We start from the raw sequence: 27,845 nt of genomic DNA, 5'->3' as shown, positions 1-27,845 counted from the left end.
TTGTCATCAGAGAGACACATAGTGATAAGAATTTTGATTAGGTTTCAGAGTCTCGATTGACCCTAGAGTCCAGCAGCCTCAGTATCAGAATTGATCCTGCCTTCTTGCACATAAAAGCCTGAGCTCAGAAAGGCCCAGTGAGTTGGCCAAGCCCACAGAGTGTGGCAGCACAAGTTCTCATTGACCACTGCCTTACATGTGGGCCCCATGCAGTTTCCCCTCAGTATTCTTTCCTACTGCAGTCCTAGCTAGGTTGGCTTTTTCTTTTCTAAGCTAGGAGTTTAAGTATGGAAATAATGATATTATCCTTATGAAATGCTTTAACTTGTCAGAAGTGTCTCTGTAACTTGTAGGTGTTGTAAATCTGTGGTCTTATTTCTACTTACTGGTAAGGAAGTCATATTCCTGACTATCCTTGTCAAATACCAAAAAGTTCAGTGTTGCAGCCAGAGAATATCCTGTTTGAAGGACTTTGTCATGACTCATTTTATGGGTCAACATTGGTAGGCCACAGTACCCAGATATGTGGATAAACGTTATTCTAGAATCTATGAAGTATCTTTTAGATGAGATGAACATTTAAAGCCACGGGCTAAAGTGGATTACCTTCCTTAATGTGGATTGGCCTCATCAAATTCATTGAAGACCTTCATAGAAGAAGACTGACTTCTATTAGAGAAGAGGGGATTCTGCCAGCAGGCTGTCTTTGGACTTGAACTGAAACAGTTCTTTCCTGGGTCTCTGGCCTGCAGGCCTACCCTGCAGATTTTGGATTTGCTAGTCCCTACTGTCATATGAGACAATTCCTTAAAATAAATCAATTTTAATATAAATATATATAGTATATATAAAAAAACATATAAAGATATTAATTCTATTTTTCTGGAAAACCTTGACAAAGGTAGGTTTCCTTGTGTTGCCATTTGAACTAGCATGCTCTCTACCACCCATTATGTAGAGTATGTTTGTTTTTTTTCACTTCTTTTTTTTTGTTTTTTTTGTTTGTTTGTTTTTTGTGTTTTTTTTTGTTTTTTTGAGACAGTCTTGCTCTGTTGCCCAGGCTGGAGTCTGGAGTGCAGTGGTGTGATCTGGGCTCACTGCAAGCTCCGCCTCCCCCGTTCATGCCATTCTCCCGCCTCAGCCTCCCGAGTAGTTGGGACTACAGGTGCCTGCCACCACGCCTGGCTAATTTTTTTGTATTTTTAGTAGAGACAGGGTTTCACTGTGTTAGCCAGGTTGGTCTAGATCTCTTGACCTCGTGATCCGCCCGCCTCGGCCTCCCAAAGTGCTGGGATTACAGGCGTGAGCCACTGCGCCCAGCCCAACTTCTTGTTCTTTAGTAATCCATTAAAACACTAGGCTCACAATTAGTGAAATGTACTTTTTGTCCTAATAGACTTTGTCTTATATATAGCATGTGTATTGTCCTCTGAACTTCTCATGTAAAAATATGAAAAACCATGGGAACTCTCTTTACCCTTTTCTGCCTTACTCCCTAGATTGGTTGGTAAAGAGAGATAATTTGTGTAAAGTGCTATATTATCTATAATTTAAAGTACTTTAGCATATATAACATAATATTTATGGGAGTAACTGTTTTAGGACCCTTTAGTTAGCTTTCTAGGTATTTCAATCATGAATCCACACACTAGGATTAGTAAGTTATTATTTGAAAGACGCTGATTAGAAGCCTGCACCCAGATATTGGTACTTTAAATCTACACAAGACAATGTATTAACGTTAAGTATGCTACAAATAATTGGTGAAATGAATGATGTTGAAGATACAGGGGTTAGCCTTAGAAATATTTTATGTAACTAGACTTTGGGTCAGGCGAGGCTTGCAAATTAACAGCTTTTGGAGTAATACCTAACTAGTATTCCATTTGATCCTGTTTTGTGGTATGTAGGATTCTGGTGAGTGATCCACTTAGAAGGTTAAATGTATCCTACTATAGAATGTAGTTGCAACTGCTTTAAGTAAACCTTTCACACAGGCTACTTTTCAAAATGACTTTAAGGACAGAAATCTGGGATTTTAGAGTTTTATGAGATAGGCCTATGAATCTGTTTTTTGCACCTTCCAGTTAAGCAATGTTTTTACATGAGCAGAATTTAGTTTGAAATTTCTTTTCATTGTAACATACTCCTTATGTTATAAGATTGTAGAGGAGTAGACTAAAGCCCTCAGCTGTTTAGATCTTTGGAGACTACCAGTGTTTACCCTAAATTGTCTGATGATTATAAACTCCAGTTTGGCTTACTTCATTTTGCAACAAGCACCTAACATACTTCTGGGCACACACTGGACAATCAATACACTAGATAATTCTACCTATTGTCGATCAGTGAACTAACCTTAATTTGGGGGAAGAAAAGGAAAGTTGAGATTATACATTGCTCTAAAGCTATTAGAATCCTCCTTTGTGAGGATTGCCAAATTGGTTTTTGGAATGTTAATATGTGGCTATCTTCTCCATGCTTATTGTTAGTTTCTATTTTGCAGAGCCACTGAAATCATGTGAAGGTGAGTCAGGGTTCTGCCAAGGAAGCTTGTGATGAGTGTAGCCTGTTTGTGGAAGCATGTGAATGTTTGGCTTATCTCCAGGAGCACACTTTGCCAAGCCGTCATCTGAAACTCAGCGTGCTAGGACCTGGAACATTTTTCATCTTTGATGTGTCAGGAAGATTTTACAGAACCTGGACCATAGCCTGAACTGAGACCTTGTGGAAGCATTGTGGGAGATTCCTTCCAGTCAGTATTTATAGAATATGCTGAATTTATTTAGACCTGCATTGATTAAAGAAAATGTGTCATAAAGAAGTGAAGGAAATAAGTTTTTTTCTTATTGTTGAAAATGTATTGCTGCTGTTTTGAAAAAGTGTTATGGTTCAAACTACTGAAAATGTATATAAGATAATGATTCTAGTTGAAACCTTAAAATAAGCTAATTTTTACTTTATTTGCTTTTCATAGCCTTGGGTTGTTCGTTCAGAAATGTCCTTGCTAACCGTGTTTGTAAACTTGCTACCCCTGAAAGCCTGTCTCTGCTGTGAAGCAGTGGATGAGGTCTTGTTTTGTTTCCTTTGATTGAGAAACCAGAATATTGCTTGTTGGCTCTGAAACAAGAAGTCTTAAATTTAAACATCCTTTGTTTACTTTTCTCAGTGAAATAAAACAGGAACAATGTGAAGGTAGCTTGAACTACAGAAATACATATATCTTGTTGGTGTTGAACATTAGGGCCCAGAATGCTGTTGGCCTTTAGAGTTTTTTGTGTTGCTGGAATACCAGGAGGAGTCATACTCTGATTATTATTTGATTAATTATCCATATTTTTGTAGAGCAATTAAGGTTAATAAAATAAAAATAATAGAACTATTGCAAGAAAATGGAAAGAATCAAGATCATGTAGATGAAAGGGCTTCCTGGTCAGAGAAGACACAGAAAGCCTGGCAGGCCATGAGCCATTGTGTAATGGCAGTGCATTGCTCTGGACATAGGTGGGGATTTTGGCAGCCTAATCTATGTTCTAATACTAAGTCAGTTATGCAGATTTTTGCTTAAAGGGCATTAAACATCCTAGTGGGTGATATATTCAAAACATGTTTATGAAAGAGAGTATGAGGCTGGGCTCATGCCTATAATCCCAGTACTTTGGGAGACCAAGGTGGAAGGATCATTTGAGGCCAAGAGATCAAGACCAGCCTGTGCAATATGGTGAGACCCCAATCTCTATTAAAAATGTTTTTAAATTTAATTTAAAAAAAGAGAGTATGATATGGGTAGTAGGTATCAGGGGAAATATTATCCCTCATATTACCCTGGGAAAGCTTTTCCTCTCCCCTCATTGAACCAAGCATAATTACATGGACTATTTCATTTTATTTTCATAATACTCTTATGGGGATAGGCATTATTATAAAAACCATTTTATAAATAAGGAGACTGTGCCTTAGCATGGTTTTACAACTTGGCAAGTGCTACATAGCTAGGGAATTTAGGGGGCTTTAAATCAGGTTAAAATTGGGACCATACCAATTGGGGATCATATGAATTGGGAGTGTCTTTCTCTTTATCTGCAGCATGCTCTTCGGCTTAACGATATATGTATCTCGGGGTCTTCCATGTCAGTAGAGAGATATACATCTCTTCAATCACTGCACTGAATTACATATTTGTATATATCATAATTTAGTAAGCCATTTTCTCTACTGGTGGACAATTAGGCAATTTCCTGCTTTGGGCTATTACAGATAGTGCTGTAATGAATTTCTTTCGAAATACATCTTTGTACACATTTGCAAGTATTTCTGTAAACACTTAAATGTGACATGATTATGTAAAAGACATTTACATTTAAAATATTGATAACTACTTTTTAATTATGCTTTCCTCTTCAAAAGTATCCTTTTTTTCTGTATCCTCACAAACACTGGATATTGTAGTCTTTTTTTTTTTTTTTTTTTTTTTGAGTCTCATTATGTCACCCAGGCTTGAGTGCAATGGCATGATTTTAGCTCACTGCAACCTCTGCCTCCCAGGTTCAAGCAATTCTGCCACAGCCTCCCGAGGTGCATGCCACCACGCCCAGTTAATTGTTTTATTTTTAGTAGAGATGGGGTTTCGTCATGTTGGCCAGACTGGTTTCAAGCCCCTGACCTCAAGTGATCCACCCTCCTAGATCTCACAAAATGCTGGGATTACAGGCGTGAGCCACCGTGCCCTGCCTGGATGTGGTAGTCTTTTTAAAAAATCTATTCTTATGGATGAATGCATAGTATCTCCTTGTTTTAATTTGCATTTGCTTAATTTTTAATAAAGCTGAGCATCTTTACATCATTTATTGGACATTAGTATTTCTTCTTTGTTCAATTCTCAATTTCCTTTACCTACTTATGCATGCAATTGTTTGAGTTGATAAAGCCCTTTATATATTAGGAATATTCATGTTTCATCTTAATATTTGCTCATACTTTCTCCTAATCTGTGACTTTTCTTATAACTTCATTATGTTATATTTTATTGCCTAGAAGTTTTTGGGCTTTATTTTTAATCAAATTATTTATTTCCTTTAGAACTTCTAGGATCTGTGAATTTCTTTCTAACCTGTTAGCTAAACATTGTCCCAAATTTTCTTTTGGCACTTTTTATATATGTATCTATTTTTGTTCTGAATTGTATTTTTCTTCATGATATAAATAGGAATGTTTTTCAGATAGGTATCCAATTCTTTTCATAATTTATTAAATAGACCACTCTAATTTGAATAGAAAAGGAGTAGGACAGAATAGAATATAAAAATGAATCTATCCCAGAGCTCAAACTATATTGCCTTAATAAGTGAAGTTTTATTATGTGTTTTGATATCCACTAGGGCCTGATTCTACCCTTACTCTTTTTCAAACTGCTTGTTAGTTTTCATAAAAAATGTAGATAGGATTTTATTTTTTATTGCCCTGAATTCATAAATTAACTTAGGGTAAACTGATATTTACAGTTATTTAGAAATGTGGATGTCTTTATAATATTAAGGATTTTAATCCAGGAAAATAATATGGCATTGCACTTTCTTCAGGGCATTTTGTACTCATCACTTAGTTTTATAGAGAGAAAAATGCTTGTACATTTATGGTTCGTAATTACTAAGTATTTTATTGTTTTAATCATTTTGTTGTATTTTCTAAGTTGTTTTTGTATATAGGTATTGAGTTTTAAAAGTTACATCGCTTTACTGAACTCGTATTAGTTCTAATACTTTTTCTGTTAAAGCTCTTGGATTTTCCAAGTAATCAGTTGTTTAATATGCAAATAACGACTTCTGGCTTTTCTTTTTCAATAATTTGCAGTGTTTTCTGCATGCCTACTTAATTTACAAGCCTATAAGTAAGCTGAAGATGAAGAGTGTCTTACATTATTTTCTTTTTCTTTTCTTTCTTTTTTTTTTTTTTGTTTTTGAGACTGAGTCTCGCTCTGTCACCCAGGCTGGAGTGCAGTGGCGCGATAGCTCACTGCAATCTCCGCCTCCCAGGTTCATGCCATTCTTCTGCTTCAGCCTCCCCAGTAGCTGGGACTACAGGCACCCGCCACCACGCCCAGCTAATTTTTTGTATTTTTAGTAGAGATGGGCTTTCACCGTGTTAGCGAGGACAGTCTGGATCTCCTGACCTCATGATCTGCCCACCTCAGCCTCCCAAAATACTGGGATTAAAGAATGAAATGGTGGCATAGTCATCTGATTGCTAGATGTCTCAAAAATTATACACAGTATCATTTTCCAATATGCAGTCTTACTGTTTTAGGTTTGTTTTATTTAATTTCAGAATACCCTCAAATGAACTTTATAAACTAGCCCGAATAGGGAAGAACATTCTGATATCAGAGTGTTTGGGATCCTGAAAAAAAGATGTTGGGAAGGAGTTATTTATTTGAAACAGTTCTTTCATACTTACTTTATATATAGGCACACACATACATATTTATTTACTTACTAGTACTAGTGAAATTGAGTGATGTTCCAGAATGAATACTGTTTAAATCATTGTTTTGCAGCCATAAATCTGGACCTATTAGCAGAAGTAGAGAAGTGGTAAATATTAATGAATAATTCCCAGTCATATCTGCCAGTGATTTCCAGGACGCATGAGACCCAGGCCCAGCTAACTGTTATTTTGTGTGTAAAGCTTGCTCCTATAGTCATTTTCCATTGCAGTACACTCAACTATCAATGTTTTCCAAAAAACTATAGATATGTGTATGTGTGTGTATATATTTTGGTCTAGGGTCTTATATTTGAAATATACATTCCTTCTCTTCTGCACTCAAATATGTGAATTTCTGTTTATTCTTCACGACTCAGGTCAAATATCTTTGCCTTCACAAAATTCTTTACTTTCTCAGGAAAATAAAAAAAAATAGTTGGTATATGCTGCTTTTATATCAGTTACCACATTATTTTGTAGGTGCTTATTTTGATTTCTGTGTCCTTCCTAAACTGTAAGCTGCTAGAAACTATTCCTTCTCCAGTGCATAGCACAATGTCAAGCATGAGTTTAGAACTGTAAAATATTGTTGAATGAATAAATGTGAATAAGTGATTACTAAAAATATAAAAGGAAGTGAAAGATCAAAAGAGCTGTCTAAGAGAAAGTTATAAGTATGACAATTTAAGAAGAATATTAGGCCGGGCATAGTAACTTAAGCTGGTAATCCCAGCACTTTGGGAGGCCAGGATGGGAGGATTGCTTGAGCCTGGGAATTCAAGACCAGCGTGGGCAATATAGTGAGACCTCGCCTCTACAAAAAAATTTTTAAAATTAGCTGAGTATGATGGCATGTGCCTGTAATCCTAGCTACTCAGGAGACTACAGTGGGAGAATTAGTTGAGCTCAGAAAGCAGAAGCTACAGTGAGCCTACCACTGCACTCCAGCTTGGAGTGCAGAGCAAGACCCTATCTCATGAAAAAAAAAGAAGAAAAGAAAAAGAAAAATATTAGCATGGGAAACACGCTAATATTTATGAAATATTATGAAAAGATAAATAAAAGCACCAACCCTATACTATGGAAACGTGCATTTTGATGCAGTAAGGTTTACTATGGTGGAGAAACATGGTAGAGACCAAATAGGGATCCAAGCGGCATGAGGCTATGAAAACATGTTGAAAAGTCAGGAAGAAAACAGTACCCACTGAGGTACAAATCCTACAAATGACACTATTTAAGAAGCATATACCATTAGGAGCCACATTATATCTGCTTCTATATATGCATATGTATTCTTGGTTTATAGGTTACCGTATATAGAATATAGGAATTACTTGTTTTCTAATAATACAAATGTAAAGTGTCCATAGAACAGCAGGGCCAGCTTTGTAGGAAATAGGCATAATTTCTTTAGTCTTTGGCCTTCTGTTCTGTCTTCTGTTTTTACTGTATCTTTTTATAAATATTATTTTAAAAGCTAATCCTAGATTTTATGATTTTTGGGGGAGCACAGTTTAGATGCATAATAATTATTGAATTTTGTTGAAAATGCCAGTGTTTGCTATGTATATTAATTGGACTTGATGAATTATACATTTATTTCTTTCATGTATTTTTTCCTGTATCAAGAGAGGGATTAGACAACTACTTCAGTTCCTTTTAAGATAAACATTTCAGCAGAAATAAGGACAATCAAGTTTCTTATGGCTATATCTGAAGGCCACATTTAGTTGTCTTTTAAATGATGTAGGTAAGAAATAAACAGCTTCAATATCCTGTTTGCTGTACAGCCCTTGAGCGATATTGTCATAATAATTTCATAGAAAGTTTCAATGAGAATTTAATTTAAATGTATATGCAAGTAAAATGAGGGATGACAAACAAGATCCCAGGACAGTGTTAGAATGGAGGTCAGATTCAGTGATCCTATGATTGAGACGGCATTATAATACTGACACACTGCTACTTCAGGGCTAGTATAGGTCATACCATGAAACAGGTTCAGTGTAAGTATTTGCTTAGGTAGCTTCAAGATGGTTTACCTTAGTTTTATTGGGAAACAGCAGAGCGTTCCAGCTAATATGGTTCATTCTGATTCTACAAAAGGCGATAAATATTGCTATTCACATAATGTGTTCTGTGGCTACTTTGTCTCTTAAATGATTAAAAGTGGTACTATCACTTACACATTTTAAAAATTAGTAAGTTACTTTTATACTGACTCAATTTTCCGTTTCTTAACATCTCAATTGATTTTAAAGACAAAACAGTTGTTTAGAAGAAATTCATCACATGAATGTTTAAACTTACATATTTTTGGATACCTGGCAATTTGTTTTTTTTCTGTATTATCATCTTGTTGGCCTCTTACTACAGGTTTTCAACACATACTCCAATGAAGACTATGACAGGAGAAATGATGAAGTTGACCCTGTGGCTGCTTCAGCTGAGTATGAACTTGAAAAACGTGTAGAAAAGCTGGAACTTTTCCCAGTGGAGCTAGAGAAAGGTTCGTGAGTGCTACAGTGTTAATATCATTATGTTGCTATGTTAATAATACAGAATTATTTTTCCAAAATGTAGCCTTTTTTCTAAGGATTGGATAAAATTTTAATTCTAACAGAGGATCTTATTTATTAAGTTTCAAAAATAGTTGATATGGATTCTGAGTAGATGGTGGATTGAAAGTTTTACTCCCAACTGAAACCCATCTATCTTAGCTGGCTGGGATGGTGGTTAGGATCAGGGAGGTATGAGTGAGGCCTAATGCTTTGTTGGTATTCCTGGAAAGGGCTGCTACAGCTGAGAGCCCAGAAAGAGCTGGTATATGAGAGCTTGGGGCAGATGCTTGCTTTATTTTGTTTTGGTGGATAATTGGAAAATTATGGAGATTTTTAATGAAGGCAGTAGAATCCAAGGAAATTTAAATAGTAGGGCTACATCCTCTCCCCCTCTGAGGGGAGAAGGTTGAAAGAGAGTAGGGAGAAGAGGGAGCAGAAAGGCTTCCTTCTGATTTCTCTCCCTGGAATGACACCCTGCCTACTGTAGTAACTGCTGACCTGTGGCATCAGAGATTACCAGGTAAGATGTAAGATGGGCACCCAAGAACTGAACTGTCTCTCAGTGAACAGAGAAATAACACCTCTGAGAGAGCTTCGAAAAAAAAAAAAGAGTAGAACAAGCAGATGATAACTTGAATAACAAGAAAAAAAGAAACAAAAACCTACCCAAGGATATTCAAGCATGGCTTAAAAAAAGACATTGGCAAATTATGCCTCTAACAAAGGACTAATATTCAGAATCTATGAGGAATTCAAATAACAGCAACGACAAAAAGAAACCCATTAATAAGTGGGCAAAGGACACGAACAGACATTTCTTAAAAGAAGACTTACAAGCAGCCAACAAACATGAAAAAACACTCCACATCACTAATCATCAGAGAAATGGAAATCAAAACCACAATGAGACACCATCTCACACCGGTCAGAACGGCTATTATTAATAAGTCAAAAACAACAGATGTTGGTAAGGATGCAGAGAAAAGGAAATGCTTAGATACTGTTGAGGGAAATGTAAATCAGTACAATCTCTGGAAAACAGTGTGGAGATTTCTCAAATAATTGAAAATGGAACTATCATTTGACCAAGCACTCCCACTACTGAATATCTACCCAAAGGAAAAGAAATGATATCAAAAAGAGACTTGTATGTTTAACTGAGTACTATTCAATGGTAATAGTCTTGGAAATAGCAAAGTCATGGAATCAACCTAAGTATTCATCAATAGATGACTGGATAAAGAAAATGGGGCATATACACACTATGGACTACTGTGCAGCTATAAGAAAGAATGAAATCATGTCTTTTACAGCAACATGGTTGGAGCTGGAGGCCATTATCCCTACATGAAATAACTCAGAAACACAAAATTATTTGCTGTATGTTCTCACTTATAAGTGAGAGCTAAACAATGGGTACACATCAACATACAGCGCAGAGTAATAGACACTGGGGACTCCAAAAGTTTACAAGGGTGGGAGGGGGATGGGGCTTGACAAATAACCACTGGAGTACAATGTGAACTATTCAGGGAAAGGTTACACTAAAAGCCCAGACCTCACCACTATGTAATATATCCATATAGCACACCTGCACATGTACTCCCCTGAATTTATACAGATTTAAAAAAAGACATTCTTGAGCAACTTAGCAACAAGAACAAATTACTTGATTTTAAAGTGAAAAATTTCACTGGAAGAATTGAAAAGGATAGTTATTGTTGAGACTTAAGTTGGCGATCTAGAAGATGACGTTTAAGAGATGTTCCAAAAAGAATTCTCAAATGACAGAGCAAAAATCCAAGAAAACTCCCAATACATAAGTTGTAGGCAACCGAAGAGAAAAACGACAATGGAGAAGGACAGACTAATAATAATCGTAGAAGAAAAATTTCTTGTCCTTAAAAAAAAAGATCTGAGGCTTATATTAGGAAGAGCTTATCCATTTACGAGTGAGAGGGCTAAATAATCCCAAACTGATCCCACACTTAGGCATAGCCTGGGAAAATGTCCTAATATTCAAAGATAAAGTGAAAAATCTTAAAAAATTCCAGGCCAAAAAATACCCAACCAAACAAACAAGCAAAGATACTTGCAAAGGCAAAATAATTAGACTAACATCAGACTGTAACACTGGAAACAGGGAGATGTAGAAATAATTTTACATGCCACTGAGGGTAAAAAGGATGGTGATCCAAGAATCCCATATCCATCCCAGAAAGCATTTACCTATCCTGGTGAAAGAAAGACACTGCTGCTATCTAAGGATTTAAAGAACACGTTGCCTACATAATTTATCTGAGTAATTCACTGTCCAATTTAGCAGGGTGGGGGTGAAGCAGAGAGCAGTTTGTTCAAAACAGCAAGGGCAAGGAAAAAAGAGGTGAAAACTATTAAGTATTAAACATACAATTGCTTAAATGAAAAAGTATGAAGAATACTAGTCATATTACACCAAACATGACTGATGGATTACTCCTGTTAAAAGACATTTTCATTTGGAGTTAAAGTGAATTAAAGAGTAATGCTTACATTTTTCATACATTTTTAAATGTAAAAGCCATTCTTAGCTCATGGGCCATACAAACACAGCTGGGCCATCATATTACTTATTTTAGTAGTGGCAAAAAAACAAGAACAATCCAAATATTCATCAATGGTAGAAAGGGTCTATAAATTGTAGCATATCTAGGCAATAAAATATTACTCAGCAGTGAAAATGGAGGTGCCACAGTTCATGCAGCAGTACGTATGATTCTTAACATGATATCGCAGGAAAGTAAAAATAGCAAACCACAGAAGAAGCCATTTAGTGTAATATAATTGCATTTACTTACATTTATTAAATAGCATATTGTTTTGGGATACACAAATGAGTAGTTTTTAAAAAGTAGTATTAAAAAGTAGGGAATGATTAACACAATGTTTAGTATAATGGTCACTGAGGAAAGAGTTGCTGTGTCAGGGAGGGATATATAGTGGCTTTTATGATGTCGGTAATATTATGTGTGTGTCTTTGTACATGGATGTTTGTTTTATTTTTATTCTTTAAACATAATGTTTTGTAGATAAATATTTTCATAAACTCATTTGTATGTTGCCATATTTCATACTAAAAATTAAACTAAAAGGTAACCAAATCAAATACAATTATTGGAGATTTCAATATATTTCTTTCAGAACTGGACAGATTTATGGACAGAAAACAAAAATCAAGGAGTGGGTTAATATAATGAACTCTATTTCAAGCTGTATTTTAAAACAAAAAGTTTTATCCTTTGGAAAAAATTTTAAAGGTTCCTTTAATATGAGAATTTGGAAATTACATAATACATTCCTAGGTAGATGTCTGATTGAAGAGAAAATTAAAACTCATATCCCAAACCATCGTGGAAAGGATTAAACTTAAAAAGTCCGTCTCAAAAGAAAAAAAAAGTCTGTAGCACACAGCAAAACCTTTACTCAGAAGAAAACCTATATCCTTGATTTCTTTCTTTAAAATAAAAAACTTTAAAAGCAAAAAATGGACCTGTCTTAGAAATCAGAAAAAGTAAACCAAATAAATCAAACAAACTAGCAAGGAAGAGTAGTATATGTAAAAATAATATTAATAACATAGAAAGGAAAATCTAGTAAAATAAGGTAATACAAATCCTTTTCATTGAATACATCTATAAAATATATCAATCATAATACTGAGTGGAGAAAATTGAAAGTAAATTTATGCAAATTAGGAATGGAAGAAAAATATATAGTGTTACTATAAAAGATCAGTCACTGCATTTCTTTGTCAAATGAGGTGAATGCCCAGAAATAATTTATGTCCTAACAAAATTTGAATTACCAGAATCAACTATAGTAAAATAGACTAATTGCTATAGAAGAAACTGGAATGACAACTACAGATAAAACATTAAAATATCATCAGAACCAGATGATTCTATTGTACCTTTAAAGAATGCATAAAGCCAGTGTTAAACTATTTTAGATCATAGATAATAAAGGAAAACTCTTCATTTCATTGAAATACCATATAAGTTTACACCCAAAACTAATGTGCTACAAAAAAGATTGCTATAGTACAACTACAATTGTGAATATATATTTTAAAATGCTAAATGAAATAAAATATCAAATATAGAAATAGTTAAAGAGAAAAGGTCAGGTGCTGTGGCTCATGCCTGTAATCCCAGCACTTTGGGAGGCTGAGATGGGCGGATCACGAAATCAGGAGGCTGAGACCATCCTGGCTAACACGTGAAACCTCATCTCTACTAAAAATAAAAAAAAATAGCCCGGCATGGTGGCACGTGCCTGTAGTCCCAGCTACTCGGGAGGCTGAGGCAGGAGAATTGCTTGAACCTGGGAGGTGGAGGTTGCAGTGAGCCGAGATCACACCACTGCACTCCAGCCTGGGCGACAGAACAAGACTCTGTCTCAAAAAAAAAAAAAAAAAAAAAAAAAAAAGAAAGACTCATTAGGATCAAATGGGGTTTTAGATACAAGGATACAGAGTGGTTCATTATTCAGAGATTTATCCACATAAAATGTAAAGGAAAAGCCCTTAAATTTTTTAAATTTCATGTCAAATTGGTATGAAAAGATGTCAATTTGGTAACATTTACCTCTTTAAAGAAAGACTGTAAATTAGCACATGATGGAAGCTGCCTAAATTTATGCAAACTATAAATGTACAATACGTACAGAGAATTCTAATTCTAAATTGAGTAAACACTAAAGATTTTTAAATTAAAACCAGAAATCAAATTTGTAATGCTCTTTAAATGAAATGACCAGTATAAATAACAGCAAACAAAAGATGAAAAGCATCATCTTTTGCTGATATATTCATATCCATATCTATCTAGAAAACCAAATTGATTCAATATTAGATTTGGTAAAATAATTTGTGGAGGAAGAGGTTACATTCAAGATATGTATAAAAATCAATTTTTTCTATGTAATCACATTAAGAATTTAGAAATGAAAATGGGAAAAATATTTTATTTACAGTATCACCAAAACAACAAAATATTTATTTCTAAGAAAAACATGGAATTTATCTAAATAAAATAATAACATCTTTTTGAAAGTCATTTCTATTTGAAAGCAAATTGAAAGACAAACCATATTCTTGGACAAGAAGGCTCCAAATAGAACTGCCAACAAAGTTGGGTTGGGAGAGGAGAATTGCAAAAAACAGTATTAAATTTTTTTGGTAAAATGTAAGTCTGGAGAAATACAGACTTAAGTATGAAAAAGAATATGAATGACTTAATTTACCAAATATCTAAATATAATGTATAGCTTTTGTAATCAGAACAAATTGTATTCAAATGGCAATTGATCAGTGGAACAAAATAGAAAATCCAGAAAAAGATGTTAGTGTATGTGAGAATTTAATATATGACACACATGATATTTCAGCTTAGAAGTAATTGTGTGCTTTATAAATTGTTCTGGCATAACTGAGCATCTATCTGGACGAATCTAAAGTTGGATACCTTCATTACAGCATAGGTAAAAATAAATAACTCTACATGGGTTAAATAATAACATATTAAAGATGTTGTAAAGAAAATTTAAATAACTGCATATATCATCTAGGCTTGTGGCAGGAGAGTCTTAACCAAAATGGGAAACCAGAAGTTAGAAAATAAGCTTTGGGCTCCGTAGTATGACAATAGTGTCTTCCATAATAACATAGTCCCACTGTCTTTGCCATCATTTTATGGCTGTTTTGCCTTAGTGCTTTGCCTGTCCCTAGGAATGTATATAGAGGAAGACAGGATGCAGCTGGGTTCTCGATGGGGCAGCCACAGGAATAATAAGTGGCCTTTAAGGATGAGATTCCAGACTTCACTCATCTTAGAGAAAAGCTGTACGTAAATAAGATACTGGAGAACATCAGTCTTCTGGTCTCTGTGCGTTGATTGTGCTCTTGCTTGTATTGCCCTTCAGTCATCACGTTGTCCTTGTAGGTAATTTGCATTAGAATTGAGGATGGCTTGAGTTAATATTGCTTTTTCTGCAACTGGATTTTTAGCTCTGCAAATCTGAGTAATTTTCCAGTTAAAAGCAATGAGAGGAGCAATGGAAGGAAGAAAGAGAATTCTACCAAGACCTGAGTCTAGGCAGAGAAAATGGATTTAGAAACCAAGAAGTAATTTTTACTCAAGATAGTTGCAGGAAGAAATTATTTAATGGTGTGACAGTATGGAGATTTCAAATTTGAGAGGAGCCTTTTGTACGGTAATGAGTATGGGAAAGTTTGACTCACAGCTCTACATTGGCTTGACATGTGATAAGTTATAATGAAGAGAAACCCTGTGAGTATAATGAAAGTGAGCAAGAATTGAGCCAGAATACTAATACATATGTACACCAGAGATTTCATATAGGAGAGAAATTCTATGGTATTTTTCTGTGTGGAAGAGGCTACATTGATCATCTCTTAAACAATACAAGAGCAATATACTGAGGGTAAAAACTTACATGGATGTAAACACTATGGGAAGGCTTTCAGCAATCATTCATCCTTCATCAGTGTGAAAAAAATTCATTTTCTTGAGAAACCCTATGAATGCGATGAATGTCAATAAGAATTCAGCCATCTGCTAACCTTATTCACAAGAGAATTCATGGTGGGAGAGAGGAAAACCCTATGCATGTAACCAGTGTGGGAGAGCCTTCAGCACACATCTAACCTTCATGTACACAAAAAATTTCATTCTGTGGCGAAATTTTAAAACTATAATGAATGTAGAAAATCTTTAACAAGATAAATCCTCTTGATGAAATCAGTCTTTATACCAGAGAAACAATTTGAATAAATAAGAGAAATCACATGTATATAAACTTAATAAATGTAATGAATGAGGAAAGTCTTCAGAGATTATTTATGTTAGTCAACATTAAAGTTTTCACACTAAAGAGATACCTATGCTTAGAATCAATGTGGAAGTGCCTTCAGCTGGGGTTTGCATCAGGCAGCCCATCCAGGGGAAACACTGTAAAGATTCCTCTAGCATGCAGCTGAGCAAACAAATCACACTTTTGCCAAGTGACATCTTTTAAAACATATGTAGAATAAAGATGTAAGATTGTCAGGTGTACTTGGAAATACTTCAGGCATAAGTTGGTGATAAGTAATAATGCATGAGATGAACCTTCATCCAAAGAATACTAATTACAAGAATCCTGGCCGGGCATGGTGACTCATATCCATAATACCAGCACTTTGGGAGGCTGAGGCAGGAGATTGCTTGAGCCCAGGAGGTTGAGACCAGCCTGGGCAACATGGTGAAACCCTGTCTGTACAAAAAAAAGAAAATACAAAAAATTACCTAGATATGGTGGCACATGCCTATAGTTCCAGCACCTCGGAGGCTGAGGTGGGAGGATCACCAGAACCCAGGAGGTTGAGGCTGCAGTGAGCCATGATGGCGCCACTGCACTCCAGCCTGATCAACAGAGTGAGACCTTGTCTCAAACGAAAAAAAAAAAAAAAAAAAAGAAAGAAAGAAAAACAGAGAAAATGCTTAAGAAAGTAAAGGTTATTGCTGAAAAGTCTTTTAAAAGTGTCATTCTGTTGAGTATATGGACCAGTATTTCTTTAATAATCCGTCACTGTTGATTAGTTAGTATTTTTATGCTGCTAGTAAAGCGTGATTACAAAGACTTTGAGGCTATCAGAAAATAACCTTGAACTTTAACTAAAACATGTGGCACACAAAATAGTGTATCTTTTACATATTCACAGAAAGGACAAATGGAAATATGGATAAACGTGTGATTTGTAAGTGAATTAAAAAAAAAAACAGTCACACAGTATTGTTCATAGGACCAGTAAAATGGAAATAAAAATGAGTGCCTGTGAATACAGAATGGTTGGATACATTATGATACCATCTCACCATGAAATATTATTCAGTAATTAGAAATAATTTAGAGCTATGGACATTGAGGACATTGATATCCATGACATATCTTTTTTTTAGACAGGGTCTCGCTGTGTTGCCCATGGTCGAGCACAGTGGCGTGATCTCAGCTCACTGCAACCTCTGCCTCCCAGGCTCAGGTGATCCTCCCCCGTCAGCTCCCAAACAGCTGGGACTACAGGTGTGCCCCACCATGCCCAGCTAATTTTTCTATTTGTAGTAGAGACAGCGTTTCACCCTGTTCCCCAGGCTGGTCTTGAACTCCTAGGCTCAAGGGATTCTCCCACCTCAGCCTCCCAAAGTGATGGGATTACAGACGTGAGCCACTGTGCCCAGGCGCTTCATTGGTTTTTAAAAAGTAAGCAGTAAAGAGAAGTAGGTATAATCTCATTTGTGTAAACAAATAAGAAGGAAAAACAAGCTATATATACATATATATACATTCATATATGTCTAAGTATATGTATGTATATATTATAGTTGTTGATGAGTATATATTCTTGGGTATAGAAGCACAGAGGAAAGTACTCAAATATACTATCTTTTTTTTTTTTTTTTTTTTTTTTTGAGATGGAGTCCCGCTTTGTCACCCAGGGTGGAGTGCAATGGCACAATCTTGGCTCACTGCAACCTCCGCCTCCTGGGTTCAAATGATTCTCCTGCCTCAGCCTCCCGAGTAGCTGGGACTACAAGTGCCTGCCACCACACCTGGCTAACTTTTTGTATTTTTAGTAGAGACAGGCTTTCACCATGTTGCCAGGCTGGTCTTGAACTCCTGGCCTCAAGCCATCCACCTGCCTCCGCCTCCCAAAGTTCTGGTATTGCTAGCATGAGCTACCATGCCCAGCCACATATACTATCTTATTAACATGAATAAACAAGTAAAGAAGAAAAGACCATATAAATGAAGGAGGAATTCCAGATATGTTATGATCACATTTGTTTAAAATTATATGTTTGAATATGTATACTCTTACGCCTAAAATAATTCATTGCATTATTTAGAGAATCTAGGTTTTAAGGAAGAGTGACTAGTCAATAACCAAGTTGTTACCTTTTCTTGAGACACAATGAATTACCAACAGTAGGGGTAAAATGATGCTAAACGCATGAGTCTTTTGGAGGATCTCATTAGATACCCTTACTGCGTAGCTTAGAAAAGAATTCTGCTAAGGCAAGCATGTTATTGTCCTATCCATAAGGAAAAATAAAATTAGAAACAGCAAGTAGGTCTCACCAGCTAATTGCAGACTAGTGTAAAACTTAAGTTGTTTCACCTCCCCCCTTTTTTTCTTTTTAATAGATGAGGATGGTCTTGGTATAAGTATTATTGGAATGGGTGTTGGAGCAGATGCTGGACTTGAAAAGCTGGGAATATTCGTCAAGACAGTAACAGAAGGTGGTGCTGCTCAACGGGATAGCAGGTAAATTAAGGACTGTTGTTAATAACTTAAAATCTTTAGAGAACTTTCCTGGAAGTTTGTCCTTCAGTTGTAGCTTTTTGCTTTTGTTTGTTGATTTTTTAGGATAGAATTTCAGGTTTCTCAGATGTGAAAATCTTGAAACACTTGAATTATTTTCTGATATGCAGGCAAAATATCTGCTTTCTTTAATATATATTAGGTAAATGAGTGGGCAGATCTATCAGTCTATACCTGTCTTTATCCATTCATCTATCTGGTGGGAAGTGGGCAGAAACATGGGTGTATATAGTTGTGAATGCGTGCTATGGAGGTCAGCACATAGTTTCACTTCAGAAATATTGAAAGAAATGATAATAGTTCTGGCATCTTAAAAAATGACACATGTAGATAGTAAGTTAGGGACTCTAATTCTGTATTGATGGTTATTCTGAAGGTCAATGTTTCTCCAAATATATTTATGTAAAAACACAGGTTCTTGGGTGCACCTAAACCTGTAGAATTAAAATCTCCAGTAGAGGGGTCTGGCAGTCTGCACCTTGGATAATTCTAGTACACAGCAGAGCATCCAGATAATCACTGTTTTGTCTTAGCTTTCATAATCTCAAGTTTATCTATCTATCTATCTATCTATCTATCTATCTATCTATCTATCTATCTTAGGCCTAGATTTTGATTAACCCTCATACTTGGCTCTGATGTATCAGGTTGGGGCTAGAAGCAGAAGGTGGTGTCTTAGTTTGTTTTGTGCTGCTATGGCAGAATACCTGAGACTGGGTAATTTATAATGAACAGAAATTTATATGGCTCTTGGTTCTGGAGGCTGGGAAGTCCAAGATTAAGGGGCCACATCTGATGAGGACCCTCCAGCTGATTCATCCCATGGCAAAAGGTGCAAAGGCCAAGTGAGAGAGAGCCAAGAAGGGGCAAAACTTGCTTTTATAACAAACCCACTGTCAAAGAAATAAATCCACTTCCATGATAATGACATTAATCTATTTGTGAGGCCAGTGCCCTATGACCTAATCACCTTTTAAAGGTCTCACCTCTCAACACTGTTGCGTTAAGGATTGTTTTCACCATATAACATTCAAACCATAGCAGTTGGCAATATAATACAAGTAGACCCAAATATACAACTGCTAAATTCAAAGAATTATTATGTTGTTTTATGTACATTTAATGAATAGCTTTGAATTTTTTTATGTTTAAGTATGTATCATTTCACCATCTTATCAAGAAATAATAAAGCATGTTGGAAAGAATTTGTGAATCTTTGAGGAGACCCAGAGCAGCATTTTTTTTTTTGAGATGGCATCTCGTTGTGTTGCCTAAGCTGGAGTACAGTGGCATGATCTCTGCTCACTGCAGCCTCTGCTTCCCAGGTTCAAGTGATTCTCCTTCCTCAGCCTTCTGAGTAGCTGGGACCACAGGCATGGACCACCACGCCCAGTTAATTTTTGTATTTTTAGTAGAGATGGGGTTTCACCGTGTTGGTCAGGATGGCCTCGAACTCCTGACCTCAAGTGATCCACCTGCCTTGGCCTCCCAAAGTGCTAGCCACGGGTGCGAGCCACCGTGCCTGGCCCATTGTTTCTGTTTTAATCCTAAAAATGCATACTGATACCCACAGATAGTTCTCAAAGAGAGCTAAATTGATTTATGTAAATACAAAACCACACCTTATATCTTCTTTTCCATGAGGTTAGGGATAACATCTTAGTCAGTAGCCTTGTTTGTATTCCTATAGCACTTAGTATAATGCTTTGCATAGAGAAGGTTTGAAATAAATCTTTTGAGTGAACATTCAGCTCACTACATTTAAAACGAAGAATGTGGAATATGACTATCTTGTGTCTTAAATTAACTTATTAACAGTCTTCCTCCTTTTCAGAGTAGTTAAGGAAATAACATCTTTGCCCCTTTAATAAATTATATATAATGGTAGTAGTATTTCCAGTTATTAATTTACCACCTTTCTCCCAAGAGAGCTAAAACTTGTTTGTAAAATATACCTCATTTCTTATTAAGTTTGATGAAAATTTTAAGATCATGGGAAATAATGCTACAGTTAGTATTCAAACATGCTTAATTGTTATGAACCATCCAGAAAGCCAAACCAAACTACAACTTGATTAAAAGAATAAAAAGTCAGAATATTTTGCATTAATAGCCATGTAACAGGAGTCCTGAAAAAAAAGAAAGAAAAATAAAATTTTGCATTTAGTAGTTAACCAGTTCCTGTTGTTCTAAACATAGACATATTTATTTTTCCCTCAATCATTTTAAAATTAGGTTTGCTTTCTATTAACCTATTTACTAATTATTTATTCTTCTACATAGTTTCATTATTTATAACTACATTAGAACTCTGCTAAAGTACAGTCCCAGTGTACATTTATTTCCTCAGTCCTTTTAAATGAGTATTTTCCTAGTATACTAATCCTGTTATTGTTATAATAGGTGCTTAATAAATGCCTCACTTAATATATTAAGACATGTAACTTGGCCAGGCGAGGTGGTTCATGCTTGTAATCCCAGCACTTTGGGAGGCTGAGGCGGGTGTATCACCTGAGGTCTGGAGTTCGAGACCAGCCTGGCCAACATGGTGAAACCCCATCTCTACTAAAAATACAAAAATTAGCTGGGCGTAGTAGTGGGCGCCTCTAATCCCAGCTACCCGGGAGACTGAGGCGGGAGAATCGCTTGAACCTGGGAGGTAGAGGTGGCAGTGAGCCAAGATTGTGCCATTGAGCTCCAGCCTGGGGGACAGAATGAGACTCAGTCTCAAAAACAAAAAACAAAAAAAAACTTGATGTGATGTAATGGACAGAATCGTTAAGATAATGTAACTAGGAGCCTTCATTCCATTACCTCTACTTATCATCTGGGGATATTCAACAAATTACTTAATTTTCATGTTATCTACATTGTGGGTTGTGGTAAGCATGAACTAAGTTTGTGTGAATAACCTTCCATAGTGCTATTCATATATATGAAACTGTTCTTGAACCAAGTAAGAGTAAGCTTGAAACTTAATAAAAAAAATAGTTATTATGGGAGAAGCCTCATGGAAAACTATTAAAGGTGTACAACATAAGTACAGAATCAAAATTTTAGAGGTCAGAGAAACTTTATAGTTCTTATAATCAATACATTTTCTTGTCTATTAATAAGAAAATTGAGGGTGGTTGTATATGTGCATATGTGTGTGGGTATGAGAAAATGACAAAATAAACATTATTATACTTACAACAGATTTATATCTTTTAAATTATTATTTCCACCACTACTGGTGTGTTCATTTGCGCAGTGTTTACTGTTTACAGATGTTTACTATTTAAAAGGTATCAACATACAAAAGTGCAGTTCCTCTAGTCAATAATACATTTTAAGTTATATACACTTACTGATATAGAAAAGTATTCCATTAAGGATTTACCAAATAGTGTGATTAATATGATGCCATTCTTGTGTAGGGTATATATTCTATTTCTTCTTTTCTCTCTCTTTGTTCCTTTTTGTCCTTATCTCTCAGTCATTCTCTTTCTTAAAAAGCCTAAAATTAATATATAAAAAAGTGTTGAATGGCTCTAGTGTATGGGTTTTTAAAAAAATTTTGGCTGATATAGAATATCTAATTTTGTAGAGAATATATACCTCTTGTGTATAGTTTCTGAATTAAAACTAAAAATGATAAGATTTTCACCCCGAGGAAATTACTTGTCAGACCTCCTTTATTGACAGAATTAAAGTTCTGGGTTACATGTTCTCTAAGGTAGTTCCTTTCAGCCTTGAAAGGATAAGATTCTGTATTATTGTTTTCTAGCTTGCTTTAGATTCTTAATAACTCTTTCTATTTAAGAAAATTTATTTCAATTTAATCTCAGATTTAGTCTGAGATTAAAATCATACCTCCTTCAAGGAATGTTAAATGAGCAGACATGTATATGTAGAAAGTTTTTTTCCTCCCCCTCCTCCCTCCTTCCTTCCCCCACAAGAGGCCTTTTCATTGTGATCATTTGTATTCCTGCTTAAATGACTTGTAAACTCTCACCACATTTTGAGTACTTTAAAAAATTTGCCGTGGGTACTTATCCTCCTGAGTTTATCCAGTATAGTTAAAAAGTTTTGGCCCTTCCTTATTCTTTGATATTATCTCTTACATTCAAAATTTTCTTTTGTCAAGCTTTTCATGTGTGTACTTTCTCCTATGATGTCTTAAACTTACAGAGTGCTCAATAAATATTTGTTGAATGAGTGAATCCTTGTGCTTTAGTCACTTTTTATTTTTATTTTTTATTTTTAGAGGCAAGGTCTCACTATGTTGCCCAGGCTGACCTCACACTCTTGGGCTCAAGTGAACTCCCCACCTCAGCCTCCCAAGTAACTGGGAGTATAAGCGAGTGCCACAATGCGGGGTTTTTAATCACTTTTGAAACCTTTACTTGGGCTTATCGTTTTTCTCTGTTTTGTTTTTATGCTACCTTCCTTTTACAGAGTGGCTTATAATTTAGCTGAATGACATGACAGCCATTTCTATTTCCTGTTTCATTTCTAAATTTTTAGTAAAATACTATTAAATATATTGACTATTAGTTTTTGTTGTCATAAATGTAATTTTGGGATTGCACACAGGACACTTTCACACACTAATGATTTTCCAGTCCTCATTCATGATTCCATAAAGCAAAATTAGTATCATAAAAACAATTCAAAATGCTGAATTGTAGAGTAAATCGTGGATGGTAACTAACAAAGGATGTTAATAATGCTGTGCTAAATTAGAGGCAAATTAAAAATCCATTTTGGACCCACTTTGTTTTTGAGTCCTGTTTTTGTTTCACAAGCTTTTGCTCATCATCATTTTCAATCACTGTCGTTTTCAATTTTATTGGAAGGGATACCACATATGAAATTAAGGTTCTATGTAGTTTATCCTCATTCAAGTTTGGTTTTTAAATGATTTTAATTGTTTTCTTTTTCATCTTTTGGGTAATACCAACATATACAATAGATTAAAGAGTCCTATTCTTTTGCTTATCCTGCAGGAAACTCACCCCCTTTTAGGACCCATCTTTGCCTGAACTACCCTCCAGCCTAAGAGAACCCTGGATGGAAACTTGTTTTAATTAAATCTGTCATGGTCCCCTATTCGATGGTTTCCTCTCTGTGCACACACTCTCATGTTAGTCTTCTAATAAAATATTTTGCCTATTCACCCCTTAGATTTGGGCTATTACTGCTTTGATATGTGTTTTCACAATTTTCACATACATTTAAAACTTCAGTATCTATCATTTTGAGGAAGATCTCTGTTGACCAAAGTTCATTAATGTTGCTCCCTGTCTCCCTGTCATTCTTCTTTGGTGGCTCTGTTGACAAAAGCCCCGTTGAGGTAGGGTTATTTTTTTTCTCTTCCCAGAAACATTGTGTCAATAAGTGACTATCCAGTAACATTAAACAAACCCTAGAATAATCCAATTTGTGTATTTTCATTAGCCTTATCCCTATTGATTCTGGTTTTCAGATTAAGAATTGCAGGATCTCAGCAATATCACAGTGAGACTGAAGAGCAGTAGTGTTGTGCACTTTTGTTTATGGTAAGCACATGGAAACTATTGAACTGGCCAGGATGAGATGGTTTTTACAAACTAGCCAGGTATGTTCCCATAAATTCCATTCCAGTCGACAGTATTTCCAGGGGAAACAGGCTATTTCCTCTGCTATCTTGGAAAATTTTGAAAAGTTTAGATAATCCATAGAACTGGTTATTCTTTGTAGTCTGGGATGGTCTGATACAGAGCTCTGTCTAGGTATTCTTTTGTTTTTAACCACTGAGAGTCTTCCCTTGTCTTTTCTGTGCTTTTCGTTACAGCTAAGATTTAAGAGAGATTATCAGTGTTATTGTTCTGTGAGGTTGCATCTAAAAGTTGTCTTCTCATGAGATAAAAGATACAAGCAAAGTGGGTGTTAGACACCAGAAAATTTTTCCCGTCACAGTAACCATTTTTGTATTTAATACTCTGCTGGCTCACGTTCTAGGGAGTTGTAGGAGCAGTCTATACTGGGAATAAACCTGAACCACTGCCTTTTTCATCCATTATTCCCCTCATCTCTCACCCAACCCTCTTTACCTCTCTTTTCCTCTTCTCCTCATTTTTAGTTTCTTGAACTTATCTCCACCTTAATCATCACAGTTTACCTCCATAAAAAGGTAAATTGAAAAGCCCCTTATATAGCAAACTCAATAGAACTCCACTTCTCTTCCTCCCTCCCTCGCTCACTCTTTTTAAAAACGTTAAAGATGGTTTTTATTTCCTCATTTTTTTAATTATCAGATTTTCAAATTTTTTCTTTAATGAATGTATCACTTTGAAATGAGAAAAAAATTTAAATGGACACCGTTTTGACGAAAATAATAATCAAATAGCATGAAGCTTTCTTTGTCCCCCTTAATGTTTTCAGTATTAAAGTAGACAGGAAGAACTATGTAGAATCAATATTTTAGTCATAGGATTCCTCTTTTTCACATTGATCTCTGATCTCTGAATGCAAAGAGCAAATGCAGCCGAAAGTCTATTGTTACTGTTTCTGTTGCATGGAATACTTTGCATCTTGTATCTCTTCTGTCTTCTTTTTTCATTCTTTTTTTTTTTTTAACTTTTATTTTAGATTCAGGAGGTATATGTGCACTTTCGTTAACTGGGTATATTGTGTCATGCTAAGGTGTGGGGTATGAATGATCTCATCACCCAGGTACTGATCATAGTACCCAGTAGTTAATTTTTCAACCCTTGCCTCCCTCTCTTGCTCTCCCCTCTATTAGTTCCTAGTTTTGCTTGTTGCCATCTTTATGTCCATGATTACCCAGTATTTAGCTCCCACTTATAAGTGAGAATATGCAATATTTGGTTTTCTGTTACTGCATTAGTTTGCTTAGGATGATGGCCTCCAGTTGCATCCTTGTTGCTGTAAATGACATGATTTCATTCTTTTTTATAGGTGTATAGTATTCTATGGTTCATATGTGCCACATTTTTCTCTGTCTAGTCCACTGTTAGTGGACACCTAGGTTGGTTCTGTGTCTTTGCTATTGTTAATAGGTTTGCAGTGAACATGTAAGTGCATGTGTCTTTCTGGTAAAATGATTTGTTTTCTTTTGGATATCTACCCAGTAATGGGATTGCTGGATTGAATGGTACTTCTGTGTTCTTTGAGAAATCTTTAAACTGCTTGCCACAGTGACTGAACTAATTTGCATGCCCACCAACAGCGTATAAGCATTCCCTTTTCTCCACGGCCTCACTAGCATCTGTTGTTTTGACTTTTTAATAATAGCCATACTGATTGGTGTGAAATAATATCTCATTGAGGTTTTGATTTGCATTTCCCTGGTGATTAGTGATATGGAGCATTTTTTAATATGTTTGTTGGCTGCTTGTATGCCTTCTATTGAGAAGTGCTTTTTATGTCTTTTGCCCATTTTTAAATTGGGTTATTTGTTTTTCGCTTGTTCAATTGTTTAAGTTCTTTATAGATTCTGGGTATTCGACTTTTGTCAGATGCATAGTTTGCAAATATTTTCTCCCATTCTGTAGCTTGTCTGTTTACTCTGTTGATAATTTATTTTGCTCTGCAGAATCTCTTTAGTTTAATTAGGTCCCACTCATCAATTTTTCTTTTCTGTTTTGTTTTTTATTTGTTTGTTTGTTTTGAGATGGAGTTTTGCTTTTGTTGCCCAGGCTAGAGTGCAATGGTGTGATCTTGGCTCACTGCAACCTCTGCTTCCTGGGTTCAAGCGATTCTCCTGCCTCAGCCTTCTGAGTAGCTGGAATTACAGGCACGTGCCACCATGCCTGGCTAATTTTTGTATTTTTAGTGGAGACAGGGTTTCACCATGTTGGTCAGACTGGTCTCGAACTCCTGACCTCAGGTGATCCACCCGCCTCGGCCTCCCAAAATGCTGGGCTTACAGGCATGAGCCTCTGTGCCCGGCCTTTTGTTGCAATTTCTTTTGAAGACTTAGTCATAAATTCTTTCCCAAGGCCAATGTCCTGAATGGTGTTTCCTAGGTTTTCTTCTATGATTCTTATAATTTGAGGTCTTACGTTTAAATCTTTAATCCATCTGGAGTTAATTTTTTATATACAGTAAAAGCTAGGGGTCCAGTTGCATTCTTCTGAGCATGACTAGTTAGCTATCCTAGCACTATTTATTGCATAGGGAGTCCTTTCTCCATTGCTTATTTTTGTCAATTTTGTCAAAGATTAGATGTCTGTAGGTGATAGAGTTTGGCTGTGTCCCCACCCAAATCTCGTCTTGAATGGTAAGTCCCACAATTCCCACATGTTGTGGGAGGAACCTGGTGGGAGGTGATTGAATTTTGGGGGTGGATCATTCCTACATTGTTCTTTTGATAGTGAATGAGTCTCATGAGATCTGATGATTTTAAAAAGGAGAGATTCTCTGCACAAGCTCTTCTCTTGTCTGCTGCCATGTGAGATGTGTCATTCACCTTCTGCCATGAATGTGAGGCCTCCCCACCCACATGGAACTATAAGTCCAATAAACTTTTTTCCTGTATAAATTACCCAGTCTCAGGTATGTGTTTGTCAGCAATGTGAAAACAGACTAATGCAGTAAGCTGGTACCAGTAAAGTGGGGTATTGCTGAAAAGACACCTGAAAATGTGGAAGTGACTTTGGAACTGGACAACAGGCAGAGGTTGGAACAGTTTGGAGGGCTCAGAAGAAGACAGGAAAATGTGGGAAAATTTGGAACTTCCTAGAGACTTGTTGAATGGCTTTGACCAAAATGCTGATAGTGATATGAACAATAAGTTCCAGGCTGAGGTGTTCTCAGATGGAGATGAGGAACTTATTGGGAACTGGAGCAAAGGTGACTCTTGTTATGTTTTAGCAAAGAGACTGGTGTCATTTTGCCCCTACCCTAGAGATCTGTGGAACTTTGAACTTGAGAGAGATGATGTAGGATATCTAGCATAAGAAATTTCTAAGCAGCAAAGCCTTGAAGAAGTGACTTAGGTGCTGTTAAAGGCATTCAGTTTCAAAAGGGAAACAGAATAAAAGTTTGGAAAATTTGCAGCCTGACAATGAGATAGAAAAGAAAATCCCATTTCCTGAGGTGAAATTTAAATCAGCTGCAAAAATTTGCACAAGTAACAAGTAGCTGAGTGTTAATCCCCAAGACAATGGGGAAAATGTCTCCAGGGCATATCAGAGGTCTTCAAGGCAGCCCCTCCCATCACAGGCTGGGAGGCCTAGGAGGAAAAGTGGTTTCGTGGGTTGGTCCTAGGGTCCCCATGCTGTTTGCACTCTAGAGACTTGGTGCCCTGTTCCCCAGCTGTTCCAGCCTTGGCTGAAAGGGGCCAAGGTAGCGCTTGGGCTGTGGCTTCAGAGGGTGCAAGACCCAAG

General features: G+C 36.0%; 1 protein-coding gene across 1 annotated transcript in view; it reads left to right on the top strand.

The window, feature by feature from the left end:
- PPP1R9A (protein phosphatase 1 regulatory subunit 9A) overlaps positions 1–27,845 on the top strand; it is a 390,403-nt gene that overhangs the window by 194,122 nt on the left and 168,436 nt on the right. The window contains 2 exon segments of the mRNA XM_063667554.1: positions 8,863–8,995; positions 18,291–18,411. Of these exon segments, the coding sequence (XP_063523624.1) occupies positions 8,863–8,995; positions 18,291–18,411 (254 nt within the window).

Source organism: Pongo pygmaeus, chromosome 6 (genome assembly GCF_028885625.2).
Source record: "Pongo pygmaeus isolate AG05252 chromosome 6, NHGRI_mPonPyg2-v2.0_pri, whole genome shotgun sequence".
Classification (NCBI taxonomy): Eukaryota; Metazoa; Chordata; class Mammalia; order Primates; family Hominidae; genus Pongo; species Pongo pygmaeus.
Note: the sequence above shows the minus strand (reverse complement) of the source record. Positions and strands in the feature narration are given on the sequence as shown.